The 20066-nt window shown below is 47.5% G+C and overlaps 1 protein-coding gene across 8 annotated transcripts in view; it reads left to right on the top strand.

Annotated features, from left to right (window-relative positions):
- ICA1L (islet cell autoantigen 1 like) overlaps positions 1–20066 on the top strand; it is a 106781-nt gene that overhangs the window by 12296 nt on the left and 74419 nt on the right. For all 8 annotated transcript variants that reach the window (XR_011022781.1, XM_068245122.1, XM_068245125.1 and 5 more), the window contains 4 exons: positions 4724–4796; positions 9029–9152; positions 9263–9461; positions 18357–18482. Coding sequence is in view for 7 of the 8 variants with exons in the window: in XM_068245122.1 (XP_068101223.1) it covers positions 4724–4796; positions 9029–9152; positions 9263–9461; positions 18357–18482 (522 nt within the window). In the remaining variant the exon portion in view is untranslated. The remainder of the gene's footprint in view (positions 1–4723; positions 4797–9028; positions 9153–9262; positions 9462–18356; positions 18483–20066) is intronic.

The raw sequence follows: 20066 nt of genomic DNA, 5'->3' as shown, positions 1-20066 counted from the left end.
CAGAGCGAAGGATGCGTGGAGGAACATAAAGTTCCAATAGATCCGCCCATGTATTTAGGTAGAGTGACCAGATTTTTGTGGGTCCAACCTGGGACGGGGGGTAAAGTGGTGAGGACAGAGGAGCGATGAAGACCGGGGAGGAGGGGACTGCGGGGGGGGATGGGCGTGGCCATGACATTGTATGGGCGGAGCTAACGTAATGATGTAACAGCGAGGCATAAGAAAGCAGTGTTTACGCCATGATGTGGACAAACGAGACTTTGCATCATGGGTGTGCAGAAACTGTGTGATGCTAATAGTATACCGTAACCACAAAGCAGCAAACATAGCCATCTGTGACCATTAAATAATAAATGCAGTAACAGTTACCCCGGACACCAGAAAATAAACGCAATGGGCAACATGTCAGCACAAAATAAATGCAATGCGGGCAAACATGTCAGTACAAAATAAACGCAATGCGGGCAAACATGTCAGTACAAAATAAACGCAATGCGGGCAACATGTCAGTACAAAATAAACGCAATGCGGGCAAACATTTCACCAGAAAATTAACGCAATGCGGGCAAACATTTCACCAGAAAATAAACGCAATGCGGGCAAACATTTCACCAGAAAATAAACGCAATGCAGGCAAACATTTCACCAGAAAATTAACGCAATGCGGGCAAACATTTCACCAGAAAATAAACGCAATGCGGGCAAACATTTCACCAGAAAATAAACGCAATGCGGGCAAACATTTCACCAGAAAATAAACGCACTGCAAGCAAACATTTCACCAGAAAATGAAAGCAATGCAAGCAAACATTTCACCAGAAAATGAAAGCAATGCGGCAAACATTTCACCAGAAAATTAATGCAATGCGGGCAAACATTTCACCAGAAAATAAACACAATGCGGGCAAACATTTCACCAGAAAAGAAACGCAATGCGGGCAAACATTTCACCAGAAAAGAAACGCAATGCGGGCAAACATTTCACCAGAAAATAAACGCAATGCGGGCAAACATTTCACCAGAAAAGAAACGCAATGCGGGCAAACATTTCCCCAGAAAAGAAACGCAATGCGGGCAAACATTTCCCCAGAAAAGAAACGCAATGCGGGCAAACATTTCACTAGAAAGTAAAAGCAATGCGGGCAAACATTTCACCAGAAAAGAAACGCAATGCGGGAAAACATTTCCCCAGAAAAGAAACGCAATGCGGGCAAACATTTCACTAGAAAGTAAACGCAATGCAGGCAAACATTTCACCAGAAAAGAAACGCAATGCGGGCAAACATTTCACCAGAAAAGAAACGCAATGCGGGCAAACATTTCACCAGAAAAGAAACGCAATGCGGGCAAACATTTCACCAGAAAAGAAACGCACTGCGGGCAAACATTTCACCAGAAAAGAAACGCAATGCGGGCAAACATTTCACCAGAAAAGAAACACAATGCGGGCAACCATTTCACCAGAAAAGAAACGTAATGGTAGCAAATTTCACCTGGAAAATAAAGCATTTACTCACCTGGCAGAAGTCTCCGGCCTCTGGCGCGCTGCTCCCGGGACCACCTTCCTCCTGCTCGTCTCCCGCGCTGACAGGGCTACGGCAAGAGGGCGCCCGAAGCCCTGTACTGGAGACACAAATAGGCTCCAGTACAGGGCTTCGGCAGCCATCTTGCCGTAGCCGTGCTCGCCTGCCGGTGTCGGAACAGACACCGGAAGAAGGAGGCTGGAGCGGGGCTGCCGGCAATGAACTGGCACGGTGTCTATAGACGCCGCTATGTGGTTTAGAGCCTTGAATGTCAGCAGGCAGATCTTAAAATGGAATCTCCATTTTACTGGCAACCAGTGAAGAGTTTGCAATACTGAGGCGACGTGTGGGCTGCGGGGGGCATTGGCTAGGAGTCTGGCTGCAGCATTCTGTACTAGCTGTAAGGGGCGCAGAACCTTATCTGGGTATCCGACGAACAGGGCATTGCAGTAGTCCAGGCGGGAGGATACAAATGCATGAACCAGGGCAGGTAGGTCTTCAGCTGGGATAAGGTGTTTGATTCTCGCTATATAGGTAGGAGAGGAATGTGCTGGTAAAAACTAGAACCACAGAGGGTGGACAATAATTGCCTGATAAAAACAAATGACCACTGAATCAACCATATCCTGTAAGAGCCAGGCTGTGTAGTAAACAGTTGTCCTCATTGTCGTACAAAAGGAAATTTCAATATGACTGATAAATATACAAGGAAGCTTATTGTCGGTGTACATTCAGTGTCAGTGGCGTTGCTAGAATCCTAAGAGATCCGGGGCACCAGAGCACCCAGTATGCACATAGAGGCAGCACAGCACTCTGCATACCCCCGATCGATGCACCACAGCTCCTATCATGCCCGCCATTGAGGCACCACAGCTGACTCTGCCTTGAGGACATCCAGGGCAACCCAGAATAGATCCGGGGCACGTACCACTGATCTTAGGGGCTAACAAAGCCCCTGTTCAGTGTCATAAAGATGGGCCGTGACCAGCACTGAAGATTTTCAATAGACTTATTCAGTGAATAAACAGTCTATTGAAGATCGTCAGTGCTGGTCATGGCATATCTTTAACCACTTGCCGACCGCACGCTTATACCGTGCGTCGGCAAAGTGGCAGCTGCAGGACCAGCGACGCAGTTCTGCGTCGCCAGCTGCAGGCTGATTAATCAGGAAGTAGCTTCCTGTCAATTCACGGCGGGGGGCTCCGTGTATAGCCTGCGGGCCGCCGATGGCGGCTCGCAGGCTAAATGTAAACACAAGCGGAAATAATCCGCTTTGTTTACATTGTACGGCGCTGCTGCGCAGCAGCGCCGTAAGGCAGATTGGCGATCCCCAGCCAATCAGCGGCCGGGGATCGCCGCCATGTGACAGGGGACGTCCTGTCACTGGCTGCACAGGATGGATAGCGTCCTGTGCAGCCCGGATCACCAGGGGGGAAAGGTAGGAGAGGGAGGGGGGGAATTTCGCCGCGGAGGGGGGCTTTGAGGTGCCCCCCGCAACATGCCTGCAGGCAGGAGCGATCAGACCTCCCCCTGCACATCATCCCCATAGGGGGGAAAAAGGGGGGGCGATCTGATCGCTCTGCGTGCACCCTGATCTGTGCTGGGGGCTGCAGAGCCCACCCAGCACAGATCCCAACAAACAGCGCTGGTCCTTAAGGGGGGGTAAAGGGTGGGTCCTCAAGTGGTTAAAGCATTAAGTCTGCTATAGCCATACAGACTGGAATGGGCACGAAGCCTTCGATGCAAGTAATATGTGCTGCTTGAGGAGTACAAAGTTAGATACCGTGTCATAGAATTTAAGCACTCTGCTACGGGCAGCATTCACACCAGTTTTTTCAGCTTATCTGTCATTATGGAAAATACCTTCTTAACCACTTATGAAACTTGTACCATACACATTCACTTATCAGGTAGTCTTGGGAAGTGGCTCCAACTCCCCGTAGTATAGAAATACATGGTAGCCACTGTATGTGGTTATAGGATCTCTGATCAATGCAAATACAAACAGTAATGACAACAGTTACAATGTGGTAAATGCAGATGACACCACTATCGTGGGCCTTGTCACAAAGAATGATGAGAGTGTCTATCGTCAACAGGTAGACAGAATCTGTCACTGGTGCAGGTAGAACAGGCTGGTCCTCAACACAGCAAAAAACGTGGAGATGATTATCGATTTTAGGAAGCAAGCTCTCCCACCACTACCAATCCAGATTGAAGGCACTGACGTGGCGATAGTTTCCTGTGTCCGTCTCTTGGGCACCACCATCTCAAATGACCTGAGATGGAAGGCTAACACTAACTCCACCCTGGTGAAGGCCCAGAAAAGACTCTTCTTTCTCCGCCAGCTGAAAAAGTTTGGCATGCCCCATCAGGTTCTCACAAGATTCTACTCTGCCACCACAGAATCTATCCTATGTTCTTCCATCCTGGTCTGGTATGCTGGTTCCTCCGCCAGGGACAGACTAAAACTCCAGAGGGTCATTAGATCAGCAGAGAGATTCATCGGGAAACCCCTCCCTTCACTTGACCTACTTTACAACTCGAGACTGCGCACTAAAGCGCTGAAGATAGCAAACAACCCCGCCCACCCTGGCCAGTGCTACTTCAGTCGCCTACATTCAGGGTGGAGAATCCGGGTCATCCCCACCAGGACTACGAGGCAAAGGAACTCTTTCTTCCCCTCTGCCGTCAACCTCCTGAACTCCACCCATGTTCTGCCTCCACCCCCACCATCTTAGGTTCAAAGACTGGCCCTGTCACAGACATTCTGTCTGCTTGGAACTGCTTGGATCTGTAAGGACCCTGGCTGCCCTTTTGCACACAGTCCTCATAGACTGGCATTGTTATTCGTATTATTTTGTTAAATGCAACTGTATTATCTGGTTAATTGTGTTATCATGTATGTCTCCTGTATACTGCACCACTGTCGTGTTTGTTGCTGAGCTCTGTATGTGCCAAACCCAATTCCAGGCATGACCCTGTCATGCTTGGCGAAATAAATGATTCTGATTCTGATGTGGCAAAGAAGACTGTGAATTAGCCCAAAGCCTGTTTACTTTACATCTATCTTCACTGAATTTGCTGCTTTCATGGTCTCTAGTTTAATGTGTAAAATTACATTTTTTTTTACATACTTTAGATACGTGTGCCATATATTATTGTGACACTGAAACAAAAATATTAATTTTACTTTGCAGATATTTCGGTCTATTGAAACAACAGGATCAGAGTTGCTCAAAATAATTGAAAAATACCAGCAGGCTCTCCAAAGTAAGTATTGAAAGCAAGGAGCAAACTCAAAAAACTGTTGGAGTTTATATCTTTTTCATAGCTAAATCCTCTGTGATTAGACTCTAACATGTAGGTTCACAAGGGTCAACACATGCTACACATACAACAGGGTGTATTTTAGCAAGGAGATTGAAAAAAATGAGATTTTTACCTAGGTAGAGGGAAGCCCTTTGAATGATCCAGGAGCTTCCCGTGTCCTCCTTGCCCCCACTGTTGCCATGTGTGGACCCTCGAACATATCCAACAAGACTTTTCTGCATATGTTTGTGTAGCTGTGCGGCCTACCTTATATGAGCATGGCTGTACTGGGCCTGTGCATGCAGTTAGCCGAAGTTACTTGTCCATGAGCAGCATTGTACCACTGCGCTGGAACAGCCATACTCATGCAGGCACAGTATGGCCACACTCGTGCACAAAGGGTAGCACATGCACAATCTAAAAGGGGTCCCTGGCAGCTGTGGTTGTCTCAAGGTGGACGTAGGAAACCTCTAAAGGATCCAGAGGCCTCCTGCTTCAGAGGTAAGTAGCTAACTTTTTATTTTCAAATGCCTCAGGTTCACTTTAAAAAATGGTAAATTATAAACAAACCTGTAAATGTTTTAATAGTTAATTAAAAATCAATTATTTGATAATAGCTGCCAAATATACTGTAATTGGGGGTACTTGGGCAGCGAGGTCATTAGTTCTCATAGCTCCAGTTCTCATTCTTCTCCCCCAGTTTTAGAAGAATGAATCTCTCAGATGCAGACAGTTTGGGCTCAGGTCAGAGAGAATTTAGAAAAAGCAGTATCTCAGCAGAAACTTTATGCTGATTGCCATCGATCTCCAGAATATGAATTCTCAGCAGGAGATCTTGTCTGGGTTTCCACTCACAACATTCCTTGTCGCCAACCATCTGTTAAGTTAGGTCCCAAATACATTGGTCCTTTTCCGGTGGCTGAAAAAATTAATGATGTAGTATATCGGGTGACTTTGCCTCAGTCCATGAGAGGAGTGAGGTAATTTCATGTCTCTTTGTTGAAACCGGCAGTCAATGTTTCATCTTCTAATCCACCTCCTCCGATTGAGGTGGATGGGGAACCTGAGTATGAAATAGAGAGAATTCTGGATTCTCGGAAGTTGCGTAATTCCTTACAGTATTTGATAGATTGGAAAGGTTATGGCCCAGAGGAGAGAAATTGGATTCCTGCACGGCAAGTCCATGCCGATGAATTAATTCAGGAATTTCATTGTCAACATCCTGATAAGCCAGGTAGGGAGTGTCCGGAGTCCTCCCCTCGAGGGGGGGGGGGGGAGTAATGTAACAAACTTACCTGGTGTGGTCTCTGCAGGCTGCTCTGATAGTGCCAAGCAGCTGGAGAGAGTTTCCTGTAGACACAGCGGTCAGCTGACTAGGAGCAGGATTCTGATTGGCTTGGAGTTCGGGGGTGTGCTGAACTTTCCCTGTGTATTTAAGTCTTGCTCTCTCAGTTCCACGCTATCCATTATAGCTATCAGATCACTGAGCGCTGGACTTTGCTCTGCTTCTGAATCTAGTTAGAGTTCTGCTGAGATAGATATGTATGCAGTGTTTGCGATATATATCTATCCTTAGTTAGTATTGTATATTGTATTATTGTGATTGTTTTTCTGTGTATGACCCGGCAAGCCCTCCACTATTGATTAAAGTCTTATCCCTCTGTACTACAGTCTTTTAATACCTGATATTGGCCATTGGCTAGCCTATCGACCTCGTCTCTGTCTCATCCTTAATTGTACCCCAGACATCTGATTTATGTGTATGATCCTAGCCTGTAATTGATATTGCTCTGTCTTAGCCCCTTTGTACTGCAAATCTCAGACTTCACGTGTATGACCTCAGCTAACAATCTGACCTCAATTTTCGTATTTTCTGTGTAACTGGTTAGTTTGTATCACAGCCAGCATTACAAGAGCATGTTGGCTGGCTGTCCATAGGTGGCGATACATGGCGTTGAACACTGCCACCAGCTGTTTCTGACAACGAGCTCACCTTGCTTCTTTCCGTAACTCGTCAAAAACCAATACCGCAAAGCGGTTGCCCTGCGGGAATTAGTTCATGCTACATCAGCACTATCCAGGAGTGCCACAGGGAGGCTTCCCAATGCCCCCATATAACCAGGGAGCGGCGGGGCACCGAGCTCTCTCACTGCTTGGAGACCACAGCGGCACCCCGGAGGAGGAGGCTGGGGGATGCAGGCGACCCTGCAAACTTTGGCATGCGAAAGAAAATGCATATTTGCATGAGCTATGTTTCGTGAGTAGCCAATTAGGCCAAATTTCGCACAGCCAGATTTGTCAGGTGTTACTTGGTTTGATGCACACATAAATTCTCTATAAAGTGTGATGTTTCATTTCTATCCCCCTTTGGAGGCGGGTGGTGGATGGCTTGTTCTGGGAGGTGAGAGCCTTGGAGCGAGCTGTCTGCGCCTGCCCTCCCCCCTTCCCCCCTTGTAGTGCTGTGTGAAAGCCAGCTCTGAGCTCCAAAGCTTGGAGTGGCCCATGCTTCACTCCTTTCTTATTTGTTTGCTCCCAAGTCGCGCTCATGTAGCAGAACGCAATGGATGTTAAGGTAATTGCTTGTTTTTAAATTTTGGGAGGCAGGTGCGGGCGGCTCTTCCTAGCGCAGGCCACACTTGGGGGGTCGCCTGCACCTCCCAGCCTCCCCCTCCGGGATGCCACTGTGGTTTCCAGGCAGTGAGAGAGCTTGGGGCCCCGCGGCACCCCGGTTGTATGGAGGCATTGGGAAGCCTCCCCGTGGAGCTCCTGGATAGTGCTAATGTAGCATGAACTAATTCCCGCAGGGCAACCGCTTTGTGGTATTGGTTTTAACCTTGCAAACTTTGGCATGCTAAGCAAATGCATATTTGCATGAGCCATGTCTCGTGAGTAGCCAATTAGGCCAAATTTGCAAAGCCAGATTTGTCAGGTGTTACTTGGTTTGATGCACACATAAATTCTCTATAAAGTGTAAGATAATGATAAATACTGACAGTATCATTTTGAAATAACTGTTTACATATTTTAAGCATGACCGAAGTTTGCGCGAATAAGTTTGCGGGTGAACCGTTCGGGCCATCTCTACCCTGCATATGCATCTGGCATAGGCTGGGGAAGACTTGCATCACAGCTGCATTCTGGAAAGGCCATTTAATTTGAGACATTTCCAGCATAACGACATGAAAGGCAATGAGCATATGGCTTTCCCAGAATGGAACTATGTCTTACTTCCTCCTTCCCTTACCTAGCTGGATAATGGATAAGGCAGTCTCAGTCCAACAAATGTATTGATAAACAATATGTCCAATGTACCTGAGGGCTAATAATATTCCCCTACAAATGTTTTGACGATCAATCAGACTTATCTGAAAATTGAGCATCAGTCCAGCCAGACTAAGATAAAGGTAATGCTGTTTTGAAATTGTTGGTTAAGCTGCAGTATGATGGGAAATCTTAAAAATATGTGACACCTCAACATGAGGATTAAGAGTTATGACCCTAGCTCCACTGTAAAGTTTACATTTGCTCATCCTTGCCTTGGGAAGTACTGTAAGCAGGATGTGTAAAAGTAAAATAGTTAAAACCTAGGGGAAAAACTCATGTGTAAATGTCTGTCTAATGCTAGGTACACACAATAATTTTTTTCGGTCGATTCTGTCAATCAATCGCTTTTCAATTAATTTTTCAGCTCGATTTCCCGCTCGATTCTCTTATCTTTTCTTATCAATTTCCATTCTTTTCTATGAGAAATCGAGCGGTAAAACGAATCGAAAGTAATATCGGACATGACGGAAATGATCAATCAAACACATCTATCTAACAAAAAATGTAATGTGTGTACCTAGCTACCTAGAGTGTGTACACTCTGAGCCACACTTGATTGACCCACAGATCAGCTGATTCCAGTGAAGAGGAAGCAAACAGCACTGCGCAAGATAACAAATTTGGACAGTTGTTCAACACATTGCTCCTATGCACTGTTTACATTCACAAATCCGCTTGATTGCTATAGGATTTGCCTTGTTCAGAATTGGATTTAGTTGAACATTAGTTTCAACTTGCTTATTTTCACCAAAGAGTGAAGTAACAATTTTCTATGGCTAAATCTCAAAAATGTTAACATAACTGTTTTTGTTTCATTTCAATGAATAGTTATTTCAGACAGCATAATTTTACTCTCCATTTCTTAACAGATGTTTCCCAGGAGGAGAATGATTTTGGTTTGCACCTAAAGGTTCATGCTCAGCAGAACAGCACACAGGCTGGCAAAATGATGAAGGCCACTGGCAATGCTTTGTGTTCTGCTGCTGGCCAGAGGTATGTTGTCTAATTTGTAACAGTACATTGGGGTTTCACTTATCTTTCCTACCGGCTTCTGAAGTGTTACATCCTTTGTTACTAGTTGTTTTATTGTTATGTGTTTCTAGGTTAGCACTTTGTACACCACTGTTTCGCCTTGATCAGGAAATGGCCACCTTTACCGGTCGAGCAGTATCAGATACTCTCATGACTATCAACCAAATGGAGAAGGCAAGGACAGAATACAGAGGAGCCCTGCTATGGATGAAGGATGTGTCTCAAGAGCTGGATCCCGACACATACAAACAGATGGAAAAATTCAGAAAGGTAAGAAGTGGTCATATACAGGATGTGACACTTGGGTTTTTATAAAAGAACCATCCCACCACCACTATTGGTATATGGGTAAAGCTTCAAAAGAATGTCAAAACCAAATGCTGTAATGACATTTTACTTTGCCCTTAAAGTGAACCCAAGGCAGATGAAAAATAAAAAGTTACTTAACTAGGTAGAGAGGAGCATCTGGATAGTCCAGAGGCTGGCCGTGTCCTCCTCACCCCTACTGTTGCCACCCTCTGGTCCTCCAAACATATCTGCCAAGAGCTTGATGGATATGTTGTGGCTGTGCCTCCTACCAAATAAAGGTGCAACCGCAATGCGCCTGGGCAAAAAAAGTGATAATCATGCTATTACCCCAATGTTGTGTAAATGTGTTGGTTGCAAAATTTAAAATGAGGTAGCCATATATCTAGCGATTTTGCGCCTGATTGACCATCCGATTTGATAGTTGTATTGAATTGGATGAAAATCGATGACGCAACAAGCATACTCAACCGACTGTATCGATCGAGCAAGCTGGAAAATCTCTGGCTGATGTCATTGATCGGGTGTGTGGCAGTAACGGCGTGTGATATCGGGATGAGCGACAAGTACGAGAACCCCCCACCCCCAAATGCCCATCCAGTGCCTGTGGATTAAATTCTCTCCTGTTCCAACTGCCACAAGTGTCCAGCTGCTTCTTCTTCCCCATTTGTGTCCCATGTGGCTGCCATGTATGCACCAGTGGTGCTCAGCAGAGCTCGAATATTCGAGTAGCTCGAATATTCGAGCTCTTTTTCAGCTATTCGAGCTCGGTATTCGAGCTCCGAATAGCTGGAGCTATTCGAATGGGCTATTCGAGTGAACTCAAATAGCCCATTCACTATTCGCGCTATTCGAGCTAACAGCGCTATTCGAGCTCGAATACCGAGCTCGAATAGCGTCATAGCCCAGATTGATGTCCTTAGAGCCAATCAGAGGGCTCCCAGGCCCTCTGACGGCAGCCAATCACTGAGGGGGACCCTGGCCAGCCCCTACCCTATAAATAGCGGCCGCCATGTTGTGTTTCTCCGTCCTTGCCTGACTTTGCACAGAGAGAGATCTGCTCCTTTGTGCGTTGGCTTAGCAAGAGCTTTATTGTGGTCATTTACCTAGCGTTTTTGCTCACATACACCTCCTATATACACCTATATTGTTGTTAGTTAGATAGACATTGTATTTTAGTTAGTAGCTTTTGTGTTACATAGAGGGAGACTCAGACAGCTGCTGCAGGCTTACAGCTTTAGGCCTCAGGGCCTTGCCTGTGTGGGCAGCTGTTCTCTCCTGTCCTCTGTTTATTTCTCATCTATACCAGTATTTCTGCTGTCCTTTAGTACTGATTGATTGTATTTTGTATTGTAGTTATATACTGTAACTGTACTAGGACACTCACTCAGTCACTGTTCATAGGCTACTAGCTCCTGCGTGTGCGTGCACTCACTGTCTGTGTACTGTACACACACTCTATTTCCTTCTGAATAGTTATATACTGTAACTGTACTAGGACACTTACTGTCACTGTTCATAGGCTACTAGCTCCTGCGTGTGCGTGCACTCACTGTCTGTGTACTGTAGTGTACACACACTCTATTTCCTTCTGAATAGTTATATACTGTAACTGTACTAGGACACTCACTGCCACTGTTCATAGGCTACTAGCTCCTGCGTGTGCGTGCACTCACTGTCTGTGTACTGTAGTGTACACACACTCTATTTCCTTCTGAATAGTTATATACTGTAAGGACACTCACTGTCACTGTTCATAGGCTACTAGCTCCTGCGTGTGCGTGCACTCACTGTCTGTGTACTGTAGTGTACACACACTCTATTTCCTTCTGAATAGTTATATACTGTAACTGTACTAGGACACTCACTGTCACTGTTCATAGGCTACTAGCTCCTGCGTGTGCGTGCACTGTCTGTGTACTGTAGTGTACACACACTCTATTTCCTTCTGAATAGTTATATACTGTAACTGTACTAGGACACTCACTGTCACTGTTCATAGGCTACTAGCTCCTGCGTGTGCGTGCACTCACTGTCTGTGTACTGTAGTGTACACACACTCTATTTCCTTCTGAATAGTTATATACTGTAACTGTACTAGGACACTCACTGTCACTGTTCATAGGCTACTAGCTCCTGCGTGTGCGTGCACTCACTGTCTGTGTACTGTAGTGTACACACACTCTATTTCCTTCTGAATAGTTATATACTGTAACTGTACTAGGACACTCACTGTCACTGTTCATAGGCTACTAGCTCCTGCGTGTGCGTGCACTCACTGTCTGTGCACTGTACACACACTCTATTTCCTTCTGAATAGTTATATACTGTAACTGTACTAGGACACTTACTGTCACTGTTCATAGGCTACTAGCTCCTGCGTGTGCGTGCACTCACTGTCTGTGTACTGTAGTGTACACACACTCTATTTCCTTTTGAATAGTTATATACTGTAACTGTACTAGGACACTCACTGTCACTGTTCATAGGCTACTAGCTCCTGTGTGTGCGTGCACTCACTGTCTGTGTACTGTAGTGTACACACACTCTATTTCCTTTTGAATAGTTATATACTGTAACTGTACTAGGACACTCACTGTCACTGTTCATAGGCTACTAGCTCCTGCGTGTGCGTGCACTCACTGTCTGTGTACTGTACACACACTCTATTTCCTTCTGATTACTGATTGATTATTGTAATTTCTGGTTGTACTTACTGTTACTACTTACTGTACTAGTAGGGACACTCAGTCACTGTTCATAGGCTAGCTCCTGCGTGTGCGTGCACTCACTCACTGTCTGTGTACACACACTCTATTTCCTTGTGATTATTACTACTGATTATTGTAACTTCTAGTTGTACTTACTGACTCTGTAACTACTTACTTACTGTACTAGACACTCACTCAGTCACCTCGCCCACCAACCCACTCCATTAAAGTACCCCACTTTTCACCCACCCTTTTAAAAAACTTTTGTGTTTACGCCCAAAACATCGAAGATGTCTGGAAGTGGCAGCCAGCGCGGTTTGGGCAAGGGGAAGGGCAGCAAGGGAATCAGGAGGAGAGGGAGCAGCATTGTGGCAAGCCACGGGCGCGGCCGCGCCACCATGCACAGTTCCGCAGCAGCAGCAGCAGCGTCAGTGGCTAACATTCCTCCTATAGCCACTGGCCGTGGACGCCTTGGGCGCCGCCCAGCAGGAGCATCTGCAACTCACGCTGCAGAGACGCAGCAGCAGCGTGTAGCACCTGCTCCGATTTTCCTCCAGCCGGGTCGGAAACGTCCCATTGAGGAAAAGGATGCAGACACTGTGGTGCAACTGATGATGGAGGATGAGCAGCCCGCCATCAGCTCTGCATCCGAGGCCTCCACCCTCACCACCACCACCACCACCACCCCTGTTCGCAGCAGCCGCCCAGCAGGGCCTGGGGAGGAGGCCAGTTCACCGTCACTCGCCGACCTGTCATTCAGCAGTCTTTTGACCCCAGGCATCATGAGTAAATTGTCTGCTGTTGTTGGCGATCTTGAGGAGGAGATGCTGATAGGGACTTTGGGGGATGAGGGATTGGACAGCAAGACTGTGGCGACAGTCAAGCAGCCCATCCATGCATCAGGATAGGAGTTTGGGGGGTCATCATCCCAGCAGGACATGTTTCAGGAGGGGGAGGATGATGATGACACGGTGACAGACAGAGACTGGGTGCCACCAGCTCCAGGGGATGTCGTCATCAGCAGCTCTGAGGAGGAGGAGGAGGATGCGCTTGTGGGCCTTGCAAGGAGGCGCATCATTGCAAGCATTGGCAGCAGTAGGCAGGTCCCCCAGCCTGCTGGTGTCTCAGGCTCAGCAGCAGCAGCAGCAGCATCTGCCAGTACCACCACCAGCCGCACCCAAGCCCCCCCCCCAACCACCACAGGGAGACAGGCAGCAGCGGTTCCATGCCGTAGGGGGTTGTTTTTGTCACCAATCTGGCGCTTTTTCACCATGCCCACAGTGTACAGCAAGTACGCCACTTGCAACCACTGTCAGCGGAAGTTGAGCAGAGTTGCAGACCCCTTAAAGTTCAGCACCAGCTCGCTCATCAACCACCTTGCTGCGAAACATTTCCACCAGCATGAGGAGTTCCAGAGGCTGAAGGCATCTGGTGCTGGCAGTGGCACCACACCCATCACTGCACAGCCTTCAGCAGCAGCAGCAGCAGCAACAGCAGCCACCCGCCCTCCTGCTCCTCCAGCAGCACCAGCAGGAGTGCGGAAACGCACTGCTCCTCCCCCCTCTGCAACTCCTGCCGCCGACACTGAGGCCTGTTCTGGCAGCCAGTCCTCAGTGGCCTCCTCTGCTGTGTCTGCTGATTCCCGTGCCAGCAAAAGGCCACGCCAGAGCCTTTTGAGCAAGTCCTTCCAGGGGGTGGTTAGGGCTCTGCCTCCCAGCAGCCGTCGCGTGCGGCAGCTGAACGGCTTGCTGGCACGGGCCATGTGCTCCCAACTCCTGCCGTACATGCTCGTGCAGGAGGGGAGCGACATTCGTGCGCTGCTTGCTTGCGCAGCCCCAGACTGGCAGCTCCCCAGCAGACACTTCTTCGCCCGCAAGGCCATTCCTGCACTGCACCGCTTTGTGATGGCCAATGTGGAGCGAGGGCTGGAGCACGCGGTTGGTGAAAGGGTCCACGTCACCATGGACTCCTGGAGCAGCCGCTTCGGGACAGGCCGCTACCTGTCCTTCACTGTCCACTGGGTCAGCTTGGTGGAAGGGGGTGAGGATGGGAGAGCAGCAGCGGGCACAGCAGCAGCAGCAACACAGTGGGTGGTGCCACCCCGCAGGGTTGGGGGAACTGCAGCAGGTTCCTCCGATCCTCTGCCATCCTCCGGCACACCTGGCCAAACCCCCCGCCTCAGCAGCAGCGTGAAGGCCCGCCACTGCCAAGCGCTGCTGCACTTGGTCAGCCTTGGGAAGACCAAGCTGACGGCAACCCATGTGTTGGCCAAACTCCAGGAGCAGGAGAGGATTTGGCTGACCCCCAGAGGCCTCAGAGTCGGAGAGGTGGTGGCCGACAATGGGGCCAATCTGGTTGCCGCAATAGACAGGGGAAACCTGACCCACATCCCCTGTCTTGCCCACGTGTTGAACCTGGTGGTGCAGAAGTTCTTGCGCACCTACCAGGGGATGGGCGAACTGCTGGAAACGGCAAGGAACGTTGTGCGTCACTTCCGGCGCTCGGCTGCAGCCTGTGCGAGCCTGGAAGACGTGCAAAAGGAGCTGGAGCTGCCACGCCATCGGCTGATCCTTGACGTTCCGACTCGCTGGAACTCCACCCTGGCGATGTTGGAGCATCTGGTTGAACAGAAGCACGCTGTCAACCAGTACCTTGCCCTGGCCACTGTTTCCGCCGCTCAGAGAAGGGACAAGACCAGCAACATCCCGTCCATCGTCCCCGATGATGACTGGAGGCACATGCAGCAGGTGTGCTTAGTGCTGGCTCCCTTTCTGCAGGCCACTAACATGGTGAGCAGGGACCATGCTATGGTCTGCGAGTGGGTGGCCCTGGTTTGTCTGCTGAACAGGGCCCTCGATGCTTTGCTGGAACAGGGAGCGGCAGCCTTGGACCAGCAGGAGCGGCAAGCAGCTGCACAGTCCACCTCTGAGGGGGAGGAGGAGGAGGACTTGGTGGAGGTCCCTGACCTTGCTGCTGATGAGGGGGAGCAGCACAGCGCAGCTGAGTTGATCCAGGGGTGGAGAGAGGATGAGGCTGACGAGGCAGAGGAGGAGGATGAGGACAGCACTGCCATCGATGTGCCAGCACACGTGGCCCGCCTCTTCCCAATGGCAGCGCACATGCTGGCGTGCCTGCGCAAGGACCCCAGGGTGATCCAGATGAAGCAGAGGGAGGACATCTGGATCAGCATGATGTTGGACCCACGCCTCAAGGGGAAGTTGAGCCAGTTCCTGCCGCCTGCAGGAGGAGACCCAGCGCAACAAATAAGGAGCTTGCAGCAGGCCCTTGTTGAGCGCTTGGAGGAAGCCTTCCCCCAGCCTTCCACCCCCACTGTCCAGCAGCCAGCACAGAGGCAGCAGCAGGTGCCTGCATCCAGCAGCAAGCGCCCCACAGACCTGCTGTCTCTCAGCCACGAGCTCTACAGGACTGTAGAGGCTCCGGCAGCAGTGACTAGAGAGGAGGTGCATGCAGCAGCATCCTCCTCCGGTCACAGCCAGCGCCTGACCCGCATGGTGGCTGACTACATGGGGTCCTACAGCGGGCTTGACAGCGATGCCCCTGTTGATCCTATGGAGTATTGGGTCAAGCGCCTGGAGATCTGGAGCGAGCTGGCGCAGTACGCCCTGGAAGTGCTGTCCTGCCCCCCTTCCAGCGTGCTGTCCGAGCGCTGCTTCAGTGCAGCTGGTGGCGTGGTCACCGAGAAACGCTCACGTCTGTCTCACAAGTCTGTGGACAGACTGACGTTTCTCAAGATGAACCAGGCGTGGGTGGAAGGCGAGTTCCTGGCCCCTGTTGTCGGCGAGAGGGGGACATGAACTGGCTGCCGGAACTTAGAACCATTGTTAATCTGCCTTACCACCCTTTACCACCTCCTGGCTCCTGCTCACTAAGCCAGCCTGGTTCACTTTAACTATTACGTCGCCTGCAGCCACACATTTTACAACTACAGTGGGCTGCTGTGTACTGCCCTTCTGCTGTCTGTCTGTGTTTCCCACTGCCAGGGTACACAGAATTACATTCTGCTGCCACTCTGCCACCAGCTATTACGTCAAACAATAGCTGCTCACATTACTCCTCCATTCCTCCTGCTGCTGCTGCTGTCGGTCTGTGTTTCCCACTGCCAGGGTACACAGAATTAAATTCTGCTGCCACTCTGCCACCAGCTATTACGTCAAAAAATAGCTATATATCTGTGTAATTTGTTTTACAAACAAAACCAAAAAACCATAAAAAAAAAAAAAGGTTTAATTTTTCAGAGGTGCCCGGGTTGAAAACTGTGTTGTCCCAGTTGTGTATTGGACACGATGTGGGCTGCACGACCGCTGTCTGGGACCTCCTGTTGTGTTTATTTACAGCCCTGGTATCACCCGCTAGGTACCAGGGCTATTATGTCACGCTGCCTGCCTGCTGCCACACTCACACTACTCCTCCATTCCTCCTGCTGCTGCTGTCTGTCTGTGTTTCCCACTGCCAGGGTACACAGAATTACATTCTGCTGCCACTCTGCCACCAGCTATTACGTCAAAAAATAGCTATATATCTGTGTAATTTGTTTTACAAACAAAACCAAAAAACCATAAAAAAAAAAAAAAAGGTTTAATTTTTCAGAGGTGCCCCGGTTGAAAACTGTGTTGTCCCAGTTGTGTATTGGACATGATGTGGGCTGCACGACCGCTGTCTGGGACCTCCTGCCTGCTGTGTTTATTTACAGCCCTGGTATCACCGCTAGGTACCAGGGCTATTATGTCACGCTGCCTGCCTCATTGACTGCCTGCTGCCACACACTCATCCTCCTCCTCCTGCTGCTGAATTTACCTCCTGCTGTCTGTGTGTTTCCACTGCCAGGGAGCACATACAATGGCGCTTCCAACATGCGTGCGCCACCAGCTATTTGTTACGCTCAAAAATAGCTGCATTTCTTTAAAAAAAAAATTTGGAAAGAGAAATAAGTGAAGAAGAAGAAGACGATATAGAAAAAGAAGGAGAAGAAGAAGAAGGAGAAGAAGAAGAAGAAGAAAAAGATGAAGAAGAAGGAGAAGAAGAAGAAGATGAAGAAGATGAAGAAGAAGAAGAAGAAGATGAAGAAGAAGATGAAGAAGATGATGAAGAAGAAGAAGAAGAAGAAGATGAAGAAGAAGAAGAAGATGAAGAAGATGAAGAAGAAGAAGAAGAAGATGAAGAAGATGAAGAAGAAGAAGAAGATGAAGAAGATGAAGAAGAAGAAGATGATGATGAAGAAGATGAAGAAGAAGAAGAAGATGATGAAGAAGAAGAAGAAGAAGAAGACAATATAGAAGAAGAAGAAGAAGATATAGAAGAAGATATAGAAGAAGAAGATATAGAAGAAGATATAGACGAAGAAGAAGAAGATATAGAAGATAAATAATAAGAAGAAGAAGTATATACAGTACTGAACAAAATTCTGGACACAACTTCTCTTTCCACCTTTTTTTTTTTTAAAGGAACATCCCCACATAATCACTTGCTGTTGTTACTTGGAAAAAAAGATGTTTCTTGCATCATTCACCCTCAAAACAAGTGTTGGAAGCTACTTAAGGCCAATTCGAATAGTCAGCTCGAATAATGAGCTCGAATACCGACTCGAATAGTGAGCTCGAAGTCCGAGGTCGAATCGAATAGTAAAAATTATTCGACTCGAATATTCGACTGACCTCGAATAATTTACTATTCGAATTCGACCAAACTCAAATTTTAAAAAGGGGTATTTGAGCACCACTGGTATGCACTGGTGCATGTGTACATGTGTGACTTTGCTTGGAGGACAGCGGCGGAGGCAGCAAATGTGGCGTGACAAGGCCAATTCCCAAGAAATTTCATGCTAAAATCGATCTGGAATCGGCCTGTGATGTATGGGCAGCCAACAGATCTCTCTGATCAGAGAGAGATCTGTCTCTTGGTCGATCTGCTATGGGCGCCTTAACATTTCTAATTTTTGAGATTCGGTAAGTTGTCGTAATACTATTTTTAATTAGACAAATAGGGCTTAAATCATTTTGTTTTTATTTACGTTACACCGTTGCCCAACTTTTTTGGAAACCAGATTTATGTTATACATACCCCTGTGCATCAAGCAATATTTAGTTCATATATCATTGCTCTGCCAATAGTTCATGTGTAATATTACCAGGTGCAGATCCAAGTCAGAAACTCGAAGAGCCAGTTTGACAAGGCAAAGATGGACGTGTGTCAGAAAGTTGATCTCCTCGGAGCGAGCCGCTGCAACCTGCTGTCACACTCACTAGCATCCTATCAGGTACAAGTATGACCTGAGTACATACAACTGATGACATCTAATTAACAGGCTGATACACTGCCTGAAATAATGATTCATAGACTCAATAATTCATAGACTAGGGTTATTTGCCTTACTACCTTTTCTGTACCCATAGCTGAAAACTGCTGTCACTCTTCTAGAAAGCCTAGCTTCTTTATTGGAGTTGATGCACAAAAGTGTTGTAATACTGGTGTGCACAGACAGCACACGGCAATAATACCGTTACTCCAGGCAGTGTACACCGCGAGCTTCACTATTAGCGAGACCCACGGTATTTGTGCGATGTCTGTGCACGGCAATATTACCACACTTTTGTGCATCCACCCCATTGTATCATGTTTTTGGTTCAAAAAAGTACTTATTGTTACAGTTTCAGTTTGTTTCAGTTTTATTTAAAGGAGAACGGCAGTGAGAGGTATATGGAGGCTGCCATATTTATTTCCTTTTAAGCAATACCAGTTCTCTGGCTATGCTGCTGATCCTCTGCCTCTAATACTTTTAGCCATAGACCCTGAACAAGCATGCAGCAGATCGGGTGTTTCTGACATTATTGTCAGATTTGACAAGATTAGCTGCATGCTTGTTTCTGGTGTTATTCAGACACTACTGCAGCCAAATAGACCAGCAAGGCTGCCAGCAACTGGTATTACTTAAAAGGAAATTAATATGGCAGCCTCCATATACCTCTCACTACATTTCTCCATTAAACCTTCTGATAATCCACTTTATTGGACTGTTGACAATTTAGCCTGACATCTGGTCAACCCCGGAAAGATTTCCAATGGGATCTTTATAACTAAAAATATTATCTTGAAGTTGACTAAAATGTTAACTGTACAGTTGCCTTTTGATATGATTGGATTATGTCAGGCCTCGGTAACTGTTAAGCGCGTTTGCTTTCTCTAAGAAAAAAAATAATAATCCACAACAAACGGCATATATGAAATAGAGGCGTGAGGAAAAATGGCTGCCGGGTGAAGCCGTTACAAGTCTAAATGATAAATACCGTTGTGAATTGGGCGCCAAATGAAAACTAAAAAATAGTCACAATGGTAATGATGATAGTAAAACACTGGTAAATGTTACCAATATTTTACTACAGCTAAACCTAACCCTACTCTCACACAGAACCCTCCCCCCTCCGGATACCTAACCCTAACACCCCCCTTCCTGAAGCCTAACCCAAAACCCCCTTTACAGACACCTAACCATAAACTCCATTTCCTGGCGACTAACCTTAAAGAAAACCTGAACTGAAAATTAAAAGTCAAAATAAGTATACACAAGTCATACTTACCTTCCATGTAGTCTACTCCTCAGTGTCTTTCTCCTGTCCCGCGTCCTATGTGTTCACTGTGATCAAGGGAATTTTCCATCCTCCATTTTGAAAATGGCCATTACCCTTAACAGCTTTCTGGTCAGCACACAGTTAAACTGTAACATCGCCCACTTGAGCCATAGGGAAACATGGACATTACCTGGTACATCAGTTTTCCTCTCAGCTATAACTGACAGCAACTGATATTTTATTGACAGCAACTGATATATTTCAGATCTGACAAA

This window comes from Hyperolius riggenbachi, chromosome 7, assembly GCF_040937935.1.
Source record: "Hyperolius riggenbachi isolate aHypRig1 chromosome 7, aHypRig1.pri, whole genome shotgun sequence".
NCBI classification, from domain to species: domain Eukaryota; kingdom Metazoa; phylum Chordata; class Amphibia; order Anura; family Hyperoliidae; genus Hyperolius; species Hyperolius riggenbachi.
This window is presented reverse-complemented; position numbering and strand designations above follow the sequence as displayed.